At 58.0% G+C, this 13885-nt stretch overlaps 1 protein-coding gene across 26 annotated transcripts in view; it reads left to right on the top strand.

The window, feature by feature from the left end:
- The window catches only part of NCOR2 (nuclear receptor corepressor 2), a 240904-nt gene that overhangs the window by 187522 nt on the left and 39497 nt on the right, over window positions 1-13885 (top strand). For 21 of the 26 annotated variants that reach the window (XM_026457393.1, XM_026457404.1, XM_026457401.1 and 18 more), the window contains 3 exons: window positions 1884-2031; window positions 5789-5839; window positions 7065-7653. In XM_026457393.1, coding sequence (XP_026313178.1) covers window positions 1884-2031; window positions 5789-5839; window positions 7065-7653 — 788 coding nt within the window. The remainder of the gene's footprint in view (window positions 1-1883; window positions 2032-5788; window positions 5840-7064; window positions 7654-13885) is intronic. The other 5 variants (XM_026457417.1, XM_026457416.1, XM_026457403.1 and 2 more) reach the window with 1 other exon arrangement.

Raw genomic sequence — 13885 nt, 5'->3', positions numbered from 1 at the left:
AAGTGAACCCATTCCCTGCCCGTGGCTGGGGCTTGGAGCCTGAGAACCCCCCTCCTCCCCTTCGTGAGGCCCAGCTCCAGCCTGGCCATGGTGAAGGGCGGGGGTGGGCAGGGCCCACCTGGCATTTGCCCGAGAGCGGGCTGCGTGGTCTGGATGTCAGGCAGCTTTTCCTTGGAATCTGGGCGCAGCAGTGCAGCGGGATGTGTGATTCCCTGTGGCTGCCGCAAGGAAGCACCACAGACCGCTACCAACGGCAGAGATGCATTCTCTTCCAATTCTGGAGGCCAGACGTCTGGAACCAGTGTCCGCAGGGTTGTGCTCACGTTCAAGGCTGCAGGGGAGCCTCTTGCATCTTCCAGTGACTGCTGGCAGTTCATGACATTCCTTGGCTTGTAGCTGCATCCCTCCACATGTGTCTCGGCTGCCACAGGGTCTTCATGTCCCTGAATCCGTATTTCCCTCTTCTTCTGCGACTGTCAGTCCTGTTGGATTTAGGGCCCACCCCACTCCAGTGTGGCATCATCTTAACTAATGACATCTGCAGGATCCCGTTTGTAAGTAAGGTCACAGTCTGAGGTTCCGGGTTGATGTGAACTTTGGGGGACACCATTCAACACAATAGAGGGCTCTTGGCTGAGAGCTGCGGGTACCTCCAGGTATGGCAGAGGACCCGCCTCTTTCTCAGCAACCCCAGAGGGATCAGGCTGCTGCCGCTCCTGTCACACCGGGCTGTGGTGGGCACCCCCCAGTGTCTTTCCAGTCCCCCGAGAGTCCCCAGTCACTTCAAGATGCTGCCTTCACGATGCCCCTGCCCTCAGCTGTCTGTGCGTTCGAGCCCACGAAGGCTGGCCTTTCACAGTTGCTCAGCAAGTCAGTCAACAAACACTTTCAGAGCCTCTGCCTGGCTCAGCATGGGGACAAAGAGACACCCACCCCTGTGAGCCACAAAGATGAGCAGTTTGATGACGGTGCCTAAGTTGGGGAAGAAGGGTGGACTCTGTGAGTGAGGAGCTGGGGTTCCCGGGAGCAGGGAAAGTGGAGGCCCCACGACGTGGGCTTCTTTCCATTCCTGGACTCACCCGGAATGTTCCCCCGACGGAGGCCTTTGCACCTGTGACTCCCTGCACCTGCCACTCTCATCCAGAGCCTGGCTGGCCCCTTCCCTCCGCCGTCAAATCTTGGCTCAAATGTCACTTCCTTGCAGAAGCCCTTCCGGACTGTTCTGTCCAGAGGAGCACCTGCCCTTGTGCTCTTTGTCCCACCTCATTTCACCTGTGCAACCCTCTGAGTGGTGCTTCTGTGTGAAGAGCACATTGCTGGTCTCCCCAAAGGCAGGGCAGCCTCCGAGGGTCTACCCCTTGTCTACCCCGTGCCTTGTGTCCCCATAGCTCTGGTATGCAGAGCCGGGCACACAGTAGGTGTTCTGTAAAAATTCAGGAAATGAAATGCGAGCTTCCCAGGCTGGCCTGTCCCCTGGGGACAGGTGAGACTTGCATGGCAAGGAGAAGCTTCTGTATTCATTCACTCCACATGTGCCGATGAAGCTGACAGGGTGTCCCCAGGAGGCGTGGTCACTCGCTCTGGCTAGGAGAGTCCTGGGCAGTGTCAGGCAGGTTGTCTCACGCTCAGGAAGGATGTCAAGGTGGCTGGGGGGCCCGCCTGTACCCAGAGTGTATCTGGGGCTCAATAGAAGAGTAAAGGCCCTGGTAAAAATAACCGCTGGCACGCTTGATTGCCGAGGTGGGTGTGAGGGGGACGGTCACCCTCAGTGCCACATGGCCGGGATCACTGCCCTTGGCACCTGTGGCGAGGCCCCAGGCATGAGGAGTCCCCAAGCTGACAGCCCAGGCCCCAGCCCTGATCTGCTGCTTCCCTGTGCCCAGGAGAAGGAGAGGAACGCGCGGAGGAAGAAGAAGAAAGCCCCGGCGGCGGCCAGCGAGGAGACTGCGTTTCCGCCCGTGGTGGAGGATGAGGAGATGGAGGCATCGGGCGTGAGCGGAAACGAGGAGGAGATGGTGGAGGAGGCCGAAGGTGAGGGCTAGCGCAGCTTGGCGGTGGCTGGTTGCTGTGGGTCCAGGCTCTGAGGGAGAGCATGGTGGGAACTGACCCCAGCAGTGTCCTCTCCCCTGAGTCATCTGGGTCCTTCTTAGAAGGGACTTCGACTCCCTGGAATGGGAGGGCCTGACTTGCCAGAAACCCACCAGTAATGGGCACAAGATTGATGGCCACAGCAATACCGAGAATAATCAGCTTCTCTGGGAGCCCCAAGCCTCACTCAGCCCTTCTGACGCCCGTGAGTTCAGTCTTAGGCTTGGGTACCCGGATGTCCAGGCCAGCCCTGTGGGTGCCTCTGTCTTTCACCCCATCCGGTTCACAGTTTAGAAAAAAATTCACTTTGGAAAATAGTTTTGTTTGTTTTGGTTTTTTTTCAGACGGAGTCTTGCTCTGTCGCCCTGGGTGGAGTGCAGTGGCGTGATCTCGGCTTACTGTAACCTCTCCTCCCGGGTTCAAGCAGTTCTGCCTCAGCCTCCTGAGTAGCTGGGATTGCAGGCACCCGCCACCACACCTGGCTAATTTTTGTATTTTTAGTAGAAATGGGGTTTCGCCATGTTGGTCAGGCTGGTCAGGCTGGTCTCAAACTCCTGACCTCAGGTGATCTGCCCGCCTTGGCCTCCCAAAGTGCTGGGATTACAGGTGTGACCCACCACGCCAGGCCTGAAAATTGTTTTTTGACCAGAACTTTTTTACAAGGTAACCAGTATAAGTAGAACCTATCTGTCAGTTGGGAAGTATTGTAAATGTTATATAGTTACTTTTAGTGCCTCCTTTTACTCCCAAGTGTCCCTATTTGGGTGATAAATAATTCGGTCCCCTTCTTTGGTGTCCCTGTTTTCTGTATGGGGAAACCGAGGCTCGGGCACTTAAAGGTCTGGGCCCAGGTGCCCCAGGTACCACAGAGTGTGTTCTGCCAGCTGTAGACTAGACAGATGCCCCACCAGGTGAGTGCTGCTGAAGAGAGGGCGTAATGCCATCGTGTGCGTGGTGCTGGCGGGTCTCCCCGGTCCCCTCAAATGGAGGACTGTGACCACATGAGCTGTGTGTTATCCGGGCTCCAGATAACACATGGCTCAACTTTGTTATCAGTGTTTATAGACCTGGGAACTGAACACGGGCTGCCCACACCTGGCCCCATAGTTTTGGTCACGAGTTCATCCGCCTTCGACCCCTGTGCCTCTTTTTCCCTGTCAAAGAAGAAGTTGGGGGTCTAGACTGTTCCCGCTGTGACATGACCAAAAGCCCCTGGAGGACCCCAGCCCTTCTCAGTTGAGTGTCCCTGACTCTCTGAAGGAGACACGAGCAGCCCAGCGGAGCCCAAGTCCTTGGTGAATTTGACCCTCCTTCCTCCTGCTCCGTCAGGAGTCGTTCCTGTTGTCCTGTCTCCCTCCCTCCCTGCCTTTGTATGCACCGGCTTCTCCCTGGCAGAAGGTGCAAGTCACCTCCTGGTTCTATAAGCCCGGCCTGCAGATAAATCCAGGCTCCTCCAATCTGCAGTGTTTCACCGGCCAGAATGCCAGCTCCCGGCTGGGAATGGGCAACTGGGCCCTTGGGTGACTGTCATCTCAAGTTGGGGGTGGGTCAGAGGCACTGAGTCTGGCCTCCCCACCAGCTTTGGGTCTCTCTGACCCAAGTTGGCCAAAAGCCTGGACGGTGTCTGACAGAAGGAAGGCCGGGGCCGCGAGTCCCTTGGGTCATCCCATTTTGGGTTCTGGGTCCGTAGCCAGGATAAGAGAAGACCCCGGGAGCAGAAACCCAGTCCCCTCTGTAAATATCCCTCCAGCTGTCTGAACGTGCAGGATGCAGGCTTGGTGGGAGCGTTGTAAGAAGCCAAGCTTTGGCCACACGTTAAAACCGGAGCAGACACTGCCCAGAACTGTGTGGTAATGCCCCCCGCCTCGCTTGCAGGGCTTACGAAGCCCAGTAGGGATGGGGAGAGGCGTGCTCTGCTGGGTCGGGGAGGCGGGAGGGCTGAGCTGGCTGGAGCTGAGGCTTTTGTGACTACGTGGTGGTCTTCTGTGGCCACCCTGAGAGATCGGGGACAGAGATCAGAGGCCCTGATTAAGCCTTCTGGTGCCCAGGGTGTTACCCCATCTTAAGGATGAGGAGACTGAGGCTGGGGGAAAGGAGAACCCCTCCCATGGGGAGTCCTGGCACATAGCTGATAGGCTCGGGGTCTGCCAGCCCAGCCAGCACACACCGTGTGACCTGTCTTTTGTGCTCAGGATGGGGAGGTGAGGCAGGTGCTGGGTTGGAGCCTGAGGTTGCCCTGCCAGAATCTCCCCGGAGACCCAGCCAGCCCCAGCAGCACTGCAAGTCGCTCCCTGGGGGCAGTGGAAAGGACCTTGTTGATCTGGGCTGGAAGTATACCAGTGCAGGGCTGGGAGGGGTCCCCTGGCCCAGTGGTTTCTCTGGTAATAATAATCCTCATAGTGGATGAAGCAGGTGCTACTGTTCTCCCCATTTTACAGATGGGGAGACTGAGGCATAGTGGGGTTATCCAAGGCCCTGCCTTGGATAGTCAAACCCAGGCAACCTGGTACTGGGTACCTCCGGGCAGAAAGGAAAGGAGGCCATCTGGTGATGTCTTTATTTTTTATTTTTGGTGGTTTCTTTTTTTTTTTTTTTTTGTCGCTCTTGTTAGGCACCTACTGTGTGTCAGGCGCTGCACAAAGCACTTCACCTGGATTCTCGGGCAGCGGTGGCAGGGTGTTCCCTGGGATTTGTTGAAAGTGCTGATTCTCGGTCCCCAGTCCACACGTACCGAATCAGAAACCTTCAGGGCATGGCGCAGCCACCTGCATTGTCACAAGCCCTTGGGGTGCTTCTCACGCAGGCTCCTGCCCCAGACCCTCTTGATAACCATGAGAGCGAGGCATTAACTGCCCATTTTGTAGATGAACAAACTGAGACCCAGAGGTTTCATCCCTGGTCCTGGGGCCCTCAACGTTGGCCTCCCAACGTCCCGTACTCTCACTGTGGAAGGAAGGGAATGACATTGCTGAAGTCACCGGGCAGAGGAAGGCCAGGGGTTAGAGACGCAGGAAGCTGGGCTCAGCGCTCTCCCCTCCACAGCGTGGCCTCGGGCAAGCTGAGTAACCTGTCTGCCTCCATTTCCTCATCTGTACATGAGAGATGATGGTCCTGGTGTTAGAAGTCTTAAAAGAGTCATGTGTGAAGAACTCGGCACGGAGCCTGGCCTGCACACAGCCTGCGTTGCTGTCGTTGCTTTTGTTTCTAAAAGAGGTGGCCTCTGCTCTGGGGCCTGAAGGGAGGCAAGAAGCAGGAGAGACTGGGAGATTGGTGGGGGGCAGTAAGGGCTGAAGAGGTCTCAGCAGACCCAAAAGCTTCTCCCTGCAACCTTGCCCACCCCTGAGGTCAGCACCTCCCACCCCAAGGCATCCTGGGAGCCTGATGACTTAAGGCAAGGACACCCAGAGTGGCTGAAGCTCACTTTTCACCCTGACCAATCCCATTATTGGCTGGCCTTGAACAGGCCACTGGACCAGCCTGCGCAGGGCTATTGCAGGTCACCTGCGGCCACTGGCCAGAGCCTGGAGGGAGAGGGCTCATCGGTCCAGGGAGAAGGGCAGTCGGGGCAGGAGCGTGAGCAGCAGTGAGGTCTCACTGCTGTGCACCGGGCTCCAGGCCCCTCTTGGCCACATTGCCTCCTCCCTCACCTCCCACTACCTGGTGCCGCCTCGCTTCTAACTCTTCTCTGACTTCCTTCCAGCCTTACATGCCTCTGGGAATGAGGTGCCCAGAGGGGAATGCAGTGGCCCAGGTACGAATGTGGCCGGCTGGCCTGGGGGGTAGGGCTGGGCCGGGGCGGGCATCCCGAGGTCCCCAGTCCTCCACAAGGAACCCTGCTTCTGGGCACATGCTTTTTCTGTGAGCACCACTGTTTGTGTTCCGTGGCCTCTGGGCTTCCTTTCCAGCAAAGTGGCTGTTCCCCATGCTGGTCCCGGGCTCACTCCAGCAGACCAGTTTCCCATCTCCTCTGCTTTATTGATTTTCACTGGCATACTTGGGTCTCCCACCCAGTTTGATTTCCCTGATAGCAAATGCAGGGGTTTTCAAGTATCCCCATTTTACAGAAAATGGGAACATTGAGACCCAAAGAAGAACCTGGTGTGGGTTTGGGGGCCAGAGAGCCAGGACTGCGGCTGGGGTCTCCTCGCCATGCTTGGGTACATGCTTTCATCCTGTCACTCTGTCAACACAGGCCGCGCTCCTGCTGTGTAAAACCCATGCCAAGGCCATTGGTGTGGGCTGTGCCCCAGGGCCCCCGTGCACGCACTGGCCTCATTGTCCACTGTGCCCGGGCCCCTGTGCACGCACTGGCCTCATTGTCCACTGTGCCCGGGCCCCTGTGCACGCACTGGCCTCATCGTCTACTGTACCCGGGGCCCCTGCACACACACTTGCCCGTTCTGCACTGTCATGTGATGTTGATGGTGGCGATGATGGTGCAGCAGCAGGCAGTCACCAGGCAGCTGCCCTTGCCATCACAATCGCCGGCTTCTCTGCCCTGTGAGATGGGAACTATTGTTCTCCCATTCTACAGATGGGAAAACTGAGGCCCAAGAGGTAACCTGAGTTTCCCATGGCACACAGCCAGTGCGGGGCAGAGCTGGGGTTAGAGCTCAGATGAGAACGCGGAGACCCCCAGGACGAAGGCCTTTGCCCATGCCCGCCCTCAGGCTGGCTCCATCTGTCGGGGATGCTGACCACCAGGAGGTCCTGGGGTTGGGAATTAACCAGGTTATGCCAGCAGGGTCAGTTCAGGAGAAAGGCGGCCAGGGGAGGGCAGCAGCTGTGGGTAGAGGCCTGGCCAGGGGCTTTGTCTCAGGGGTGGGGCTCCAGGCAGGGGCCCAGGTGTATAGGAGCCTCGGGGCTGTTTTGGTGTCAGGCAACAGAGCGGCCTCATCCCTAGGGTCAGGGCCATGCCTCTCTCCTGGAGTCCTCCCAGACCCCGCTCATCGCCTCTTCCTTCTTGCCCCGCACAGCCACTGTCAACAACAGCTCAGACACCGAGAGCATCCCCTCCCCTCGCACTGAGGCCGCCAAGGACACAGGGCAGAATGGGCCCCAGCCCCCAGCCACCCTGAGCACCGATGGGCCACCCCCGGAGCCACCCACCCCGCCGCCGGAGGACATCCCGGCCCCCACTGAGCCCACCCCAGCCTCTGAAGCCACCGGACCCCCTACGCCCCCACCAGCACCCCCATCGCCTTCTGTACCCCTTCCTGTGGTCCCCAAGGAGGAGAAGGAGGAGGAGGCCGCAGCGGTGCCCCCAGTGGAGGAGGGGGAGGAGCAGAAGCCCCCCGCGGCTGAGGAACTGGCAGTGGACACAGGGAAGGCCGAGGAGCCCATCAAGAGCGAGTGCACGGAGCAAGCCGAGGAGGGGCCGGCCAAGGGCAAGGATGCGGAGGCCTCTGAGGCCACGGCCGAGGGAGCGCTCAAGGCAGAGAAGAAGGAGGGCGGGAGCGGCAGGGCCACCACAGCCAAGGGCTCGGGCGCCCCCCAGGACAGCGACTCCAGTGCCACCTGCAGCGCAGATGAGGTGGATGAGCCTGAGGGCGGCGACAAGAACCGGTGAGTGGGCGCCAGGCAGCCCTAACCTTGGCTTTTGTCTGCAGACACTGAGCGGTGACTACCTACTTAGACAGCCACACTGGGTGCGGCTCCTGCTCTGGGGGAGCCTGAGGTGTGGTTAGGGAGGCGGACTCGGAGTAGAGTCCAGGAATGGGAGATGCAGGCTGGGAGGGGGTTGAGGTGTGGCCGGGAGGATCTCCCCAGGAGGTGACATCCAAGCTGACACCCACCCAGACGGAGGAGGCAGCCCTGGGCAGCACTAGGGGGAGAGTGTGCCAGGCAGCCTGCTCGGTTCCTAGGGCCGCCCTTACAGGGTAGCTCAAGCCAGGTGGCTTGAAACAAATACAGTCCTGGAGACCAGGAGCTCGGGGGCACTGTGCAGGTCGGGCCACACCCTCTGAGCCTCTTGGCAGATCAGTCCCGCCTCTTCCAACTCCTGGCTGCTGCTGGCAGTCGTGGTTGCCAGCACACCACTCCGTCTTTGCCTCTGCCGTCGCATGACCTTTGCCCTGTGCATCTCTGTGTCCACATTTTCTTCTTCTGAGGACACCAGGCATTGGATGAGCAGCTGCCCTAATCTAGTCCAGCTTCGTCTTAACTTGATTATATCAGCAAACAGCCTGTTTCCAAATAAGGTTACATTCACAGAGACCCTGGGTTGGGACGTGAGCATACCTTCTTTGAGGGGGACACAGTTCTACCCTCAACGTGGTGGGAACAGCAAATGTGAAGGCCCGAGGTAGGAATGAGCTTGGTGGATTCAGGTGTCGAAGGGTGGAGCGAGTGGCTCAGGGAGGGGGGCAGCCTGGCAGAATGGGGAGCAGCTCTCACAGGGTTGGGGGCACTGAGTTGCACCCTGGCAGGTGGGGGCTGCATTTTGTTCTCAGGGCAGTGAGAAGGTCTTTGCGAGCCTCTCTCAAGAGAGCCAGATGTGATTTACCCATGAAACCATGTGGGGGATTTGCTGGGAGTGAGAGGCACAGTCAGGAGGCAGCTGCAGGTGCCCTGGGGCCAGGGATGGAGAGGCGAGCATGGTGGCCATGGTAATGGGGAAAAACCACAGATTCAACATGTTTTTGGTGGTTCATCTCCTGTCAGCCAAAGGTCCAGGGCTCAGGATCACAGGTGATCACCTTGGATCACCTTGGATCACAGGTGCAGCGGTTCCCCTTGCAAAAACCTCTCCAGCTGGGGTGGCCTGGAGGACCCCAGTGCCGTCCTGTTTGGGTGCCGATGTCTCTGATGTGTGTTCTTTCCTTTCTGGCTTCTGTCTTTGCTCCTGGCCTGGGTGACCCCACATGCCTGAGAATGCCACCGTTTACCCATTTTCAGCACCGATGCTTTGGGCCTCAAGGCCTCCAGCCCAGAACCAAAAACGGCTACCCGAGTTAGGACCGATCTTGGGTGGCAGAGGGCAGACCCTCAGAGACTGTGTCACGCTTGCGTCTGGACGGCTGAAGGAATTGTTTTCTGGTGGGGCAGGCAGGCCCTTTTATTTTGACTGCAGTGTGGTCAGTTTCCTCCCCTCCCAAGTCCCTTGGAATGGTCCTGGGCAGAGCGAGCGAGGGAGGAAAATCAGACCTGCAGGGTCATGTGGGGCCCTTGTCTCTGCTCTGGGGTTCACCCTGGGCCATGTTAAAGGGTGAAGTCCTAGGACATTCCCTAGGAACTGAGGTTCACCCAGATCTCTACAGGTTCCGCAAAACAAAATCTCAGGGTCCCCGGGAACCCCTGCTGACAGGAACCGCGCCCATGTGTGTAAGAAGTGGATGGCCTGACCCTGAGCCTGTGCTGAGCAAAGGCCTGGCTGAGGGCACCGAACTCCCCAGCTTCTTGCCCGACAGTCCCAGCTTGGAAAACAGTGCTCACAGTGCGGCTGGGTCTGCCCTAGAGGCAGGCTGCCAGGACCTTTGTGCCTGGGGAGCGGGGTCAGGGCGGACGACTCCCTGCTCCGCTCCCACTGGCTGTGGGGACAGTCATGGAAACACATGTTTCTGCCTTCGCGGGGGAAGCGCTGAGGTCGTGGGGCAGCCCCGCTGATAAGCTGCCTCCCAGAGTCTGTGTTTTGGGTACATGTGGCTGGCCCCGGGCTGGGGAGCCGGGGGATCAGCTTGCATCCTGTCCGTCCCCAGAACACTCAGGCTGGGCCTGAGGCCCTGCAGGGCACTTGCAGCCTCCCATCCTCTCCCCTGCAACCCCACCCAGGGCCGTGTCCTCCCTCCCCCAGCTGGGCCTGGCGTGCGTCCACCCCTTGCCCAATGTCCAGCACACAGCCCCCGAGGTGCAGGAGTCCTCGGCTGGGAGTCAGGACACCTGGTTTGTCCCGCCCTGTGCGACTGGGCCCAGGCCCCCGCCCTTGGGGCCTGCCTTGCCCTCTCAGCAAACGAGGCTGGACTCTGGCCAGCCTGCTGACCTCGTCCTGGCCGGCAGCCCGCCACCCCTCCCTGTGCCGGCCACAACTGCGCAGGGCCGGGCAGGCGCTGGAGGACGCCGACGAGATGCGTCAGAGTAGGCCCCGGCAGCCAGGGCCTCCCGGGAAAGGCTGGCGGGACGGGGCAGGCCCCCCAGGCGACCCCTGCTCCTGGCTGCCTGCCCAGTACCGTCCCTCCCGCCTGGCAGCCCCAGTGGGGGAGCTCTGCGTTCCTGGATGGATGCAAGATGACTCTCGTCTGGCCCCCTCCCGGGTGACTTTGAGAGAAAGAAAATCACGTTCTCCTTCGGCCCGCTGGCACTTTTTTCGAGGTGGCTCTGCCTGGGTGTTTTCTTGGCAGATAACCAGAGATGGTGGCTTTGATTGCAAAACCCCAAGCCTGCCTGCCCTCCCCGCTCTTATTCTTCAGAGAAGGTGTCTGGGTGCTTTTTGGCAGGGCCTGACCTTGTGAGTCCCCTCCCCCAGACCTCAGTTTTCTGTCTGTAAGGTGGGTGTGGATGGCTTATCGCAAGAATAACACAGTCAGTGCTGGGCCACAGTGGGTGCTCAGTGAGAGATTAGCTGCCCTCCTTTGGATCTGCTTTGGGACACCCCCCAAGAGGTCACCCCAAGAGGGGGCTGGAGTGCAGCTCCTTCAGCTGTCCCTCTGGCATTTTGGAAGATCATAACAGCAATTGCACCTTTGTTACTTTATTCTGCAAGTGACTGATGGCACCAGCGTGCACCAGGCACCGGGGGTGCTGGAAACCGCACAGACGAGGCGCTGGCTTCGGGCACTTACGTTCTAGTGAGGGCGTGGAGAAGGAAACCATTGTTTGCAGGATAAGTGGGTGATGGGAAGATGGGGCATGGGGAGCGGGGGAGAGTGGGCTGGTCAGGCGGGGAGGGCCTCTGGGGAAGTGACATTGGAGGGCAATGAGAGCCTTAGTCGGAAGGACAGCCATACCCCCGGGGAACCACCAGTGCAAAGGCCCTGTGGCCACATGAGCATATGTCCAGTGGACAGCGGAGAGGCCTGTAGCAGGGAGTAGAGTGGAGTGAGCAACCCTGGGAAGAGAGGGCGGAGAAGTCAGAGAGGTGGGCAGGCCCCATGGGTGGGAGTGACGGGTCAGGGTTTTATCTTGGGGGCTTGGAGAGGCAAGGGATGCCCGTCCACAAACCAGCCTTCCCTCTCCTTCCCAGCCCTAGGGTGGTGGCAAGGATTGTCCCAGCTTCATGACCATGGGGAAACTGAGGCAAGGGCTGGGTGGAGAGGGGACATACTGTTGCAGGCCCAGCATGTTCCTGATGAATGTCCCCAGGCCCTTGTTCCCCTTCTCGTGCCTACCCCCTTCCCCCACCTTGGCCTTCCTGAGCGGGAAGGAAAATGACAGTGAGGAGAAGGTGGCCTGACCCACTCAGCCCCACATGCTAGTCACCAGCATCCCCTTGCCCACCCACGGACCGCCCCTGAAGCTCTCGTCTCCACTCTCCAGATTGAGAAACCGAGGCACAGTTGGCTAAGTCTTATGGTCAAAGAGGGGATCCGAGATTTTGCTCGCAACTGCCAGGTTGGGTAGGCAGGGCGGGGCCACTTCCAGACACATGCTCCGTGCCAGGCCCTGAGAGTCCCTGCCCCACCCAGGCCTCCAGAAAGGAAAATGGAAGCGGCTGCCTTCCAAGAAAACAAAGAAGAGAGGCTGGGCACGATGGCTCATGCCTGTAATCCCAGCACTGTGGGAAGCCAGGTGGGTGGATCATTTGAGGTCAAGAGTTCAAGACCAGCCTGACCAACACGGTGAAAGCCCGTCTCCGCTAAAATACAAAAAAATTAGCCAGGTATGGTGTCACGTGCCTATAATCCCAGATACTAGGGAGGCTGAGGCAGGAGGATCACTTGAGCCCAGGAAGCAGAGCTTGCAGTGAGCCAAGATTGTGCCACTGCACTCCAGCCTAGGCAACAGAGCAAGACTCCATCTCCAAAAAAATAAATAAATAAATAAAATAAAGGAGAGAGAGTGGAGGGTGGAGAGAGCCAGCCAGGAGGGCTTCTGGAGGCGTGCTTCTCCAGCACGGCCACGGGACAAGGGGCGGTCGGATGGGCCCTGAGCTCTGGGCGTTCTCCACCTTCCTCCTCCACTACTGGCAGCTGCTCTCTCTGGGGGCTGAGGACTCTCGTTCTCCTCGAGAACTTGAATCCAGCCCTTGTGTTGACTGTGGCCTTCTTTACCCATGAGAGAGCTCTGGCTGGGACCAGAAGAACTCTTGTAAACTAGAAAGTGCTACCTCTATGACCACAGTCCCCACTTGCTCTGGGGGCTCCAGAAAGAGGGATCTGGGCCTCTGTGTGTGCCCCCCAGAGGGTGCCTGCTGAGAGCTTCTGGGCAGCAGCCCCTGCCCCCCTCACCGCCTGCCAGTCTGCCCACCCCCTACTAGGTGAGGGGCCACAGGGAAACCAAGGCACGGGGAGCCCTCAGGCCCCACATAGAAAGCCCGAGCTCGGGCAGATTGCATGGACAGTGGCGCCTCATGTTTTGTGTGTGTTATACAGTCATATTTTTTTATCTCTATAGAATTATCTTTACACATATACAGAAGTTTGCATTTCAACCTTAAAATTTATATTTTATTGTTTTTCTATTTGTACACACATAAAAATACTATTTTTACCGTTCATAGAGAAAATACAGCTGATACATCAAACCCTTTATTTTATGGCTGGCATGTAGTCTTCATTTCATTTTGTAACAGTGTAATTAAGATATCATTCGTATACCATACATTGCACCATTTAAAGCGTATCGTTGAGGCCAGGCATGGTGGTGCACACCTGCAGTCCTAGCCCTTTGAGTGCCTAAGGCAGAAGCATAGCTTGAGCCCAGGAGTTCAAGACCAGCAAGGGCAACATAGAGAGACCTTGTCTCTACAAAAAAAAAAAAAAATGCAAAACTCAATCAGGCATGATGATGTGTGTCTTTAGTCTCAGCAGTTCCAGAGGCTGAGGTGAGAAGACTGCGTGAGCCCAGGATGTCGAGGCTGCAGGGAGACTGCACCAGTGCACTCCAGCCTGGGTGACATAGCAAGACCCTGTCTCAAAAAAAATGTCTATCATTTAGCTTTTCTTAGTATATTCAGTGTTATACTAAGAAAGAAACCCTGTGCCCATCCTAGTCACCCCCATTCTCCCGTCTGCCAGCCCCAGCACCCACTCATCTCCTTTCTTTCTGGATGAATTGGTCCATTCTGGAATTTTCACAGGAACGAATCTACACCAGAGGCCTTCTGTGACTGGCTTGTTTCATGCACATCGTGTCTTCAGGGTCCACCCACGTCATACATAGCCCATGTCAGAGCCTCATGCCTTTTGATGGCCACGTGTTACATTGTGCAGACAGGGCACGCTTTGTCTCCCCGTTCATCTCTTGCTGGATGTCGGGTTGTCTCTGCCTTCTGGCTGTTGTGGGCTGTGCGGTGCTGCAGTGATGGGCGCGTACAGGTTTCTGCCTGGATGTTTTCTCTCATTTGCCTGGTGTGTGCCTAGGAGTGGAGCTGCTGGGTTTAGGGCAATGAGGACTCGCCGCCCTCTTTCCAAAGTGGCTGCAGCATTCTGTTTTAAATTTAAGCTTGCAAGTGCAAGCTGGTTGAAACGGATGGCAGTAGATAAACCTGGGGGGAGGGGCATGGGGGTGGCGGCAGTTGAAGCCGCAGGCGGAGAATCTGGGACGGGTGACTACCACCTGTGTTTGAACATGGGTCAGAGTGCCCTGTCCTGAGGATGGCGGGGAGGGCCTGGCTGGGCCCAGGTCCAGGGAGCGAGGCAGG

The sequence above is a fragment of the Piliocolobus tephrosceles genome, chromosome 10 (genome assembly GCF_002776525.5).
Source record: "Piliocolobus tephrosceles isolate RC106 chromosome 10, ASM277652v3, whole genome shotgun sequence".
In the NCBI taxonomy this organism is placed as follows: domain Eukaryota; kingdom Metazoa; phylum Chordata; class Mammalia; order Primates; family Cercopithecidae; genus Piliocolobus; species Piliocolobus tephrosceles.
The sequence above is the reverse complement of the archived record's forward strand: the minus strand, read 5'-3'. Positions and strand labels throughout refer to the sequence as shown.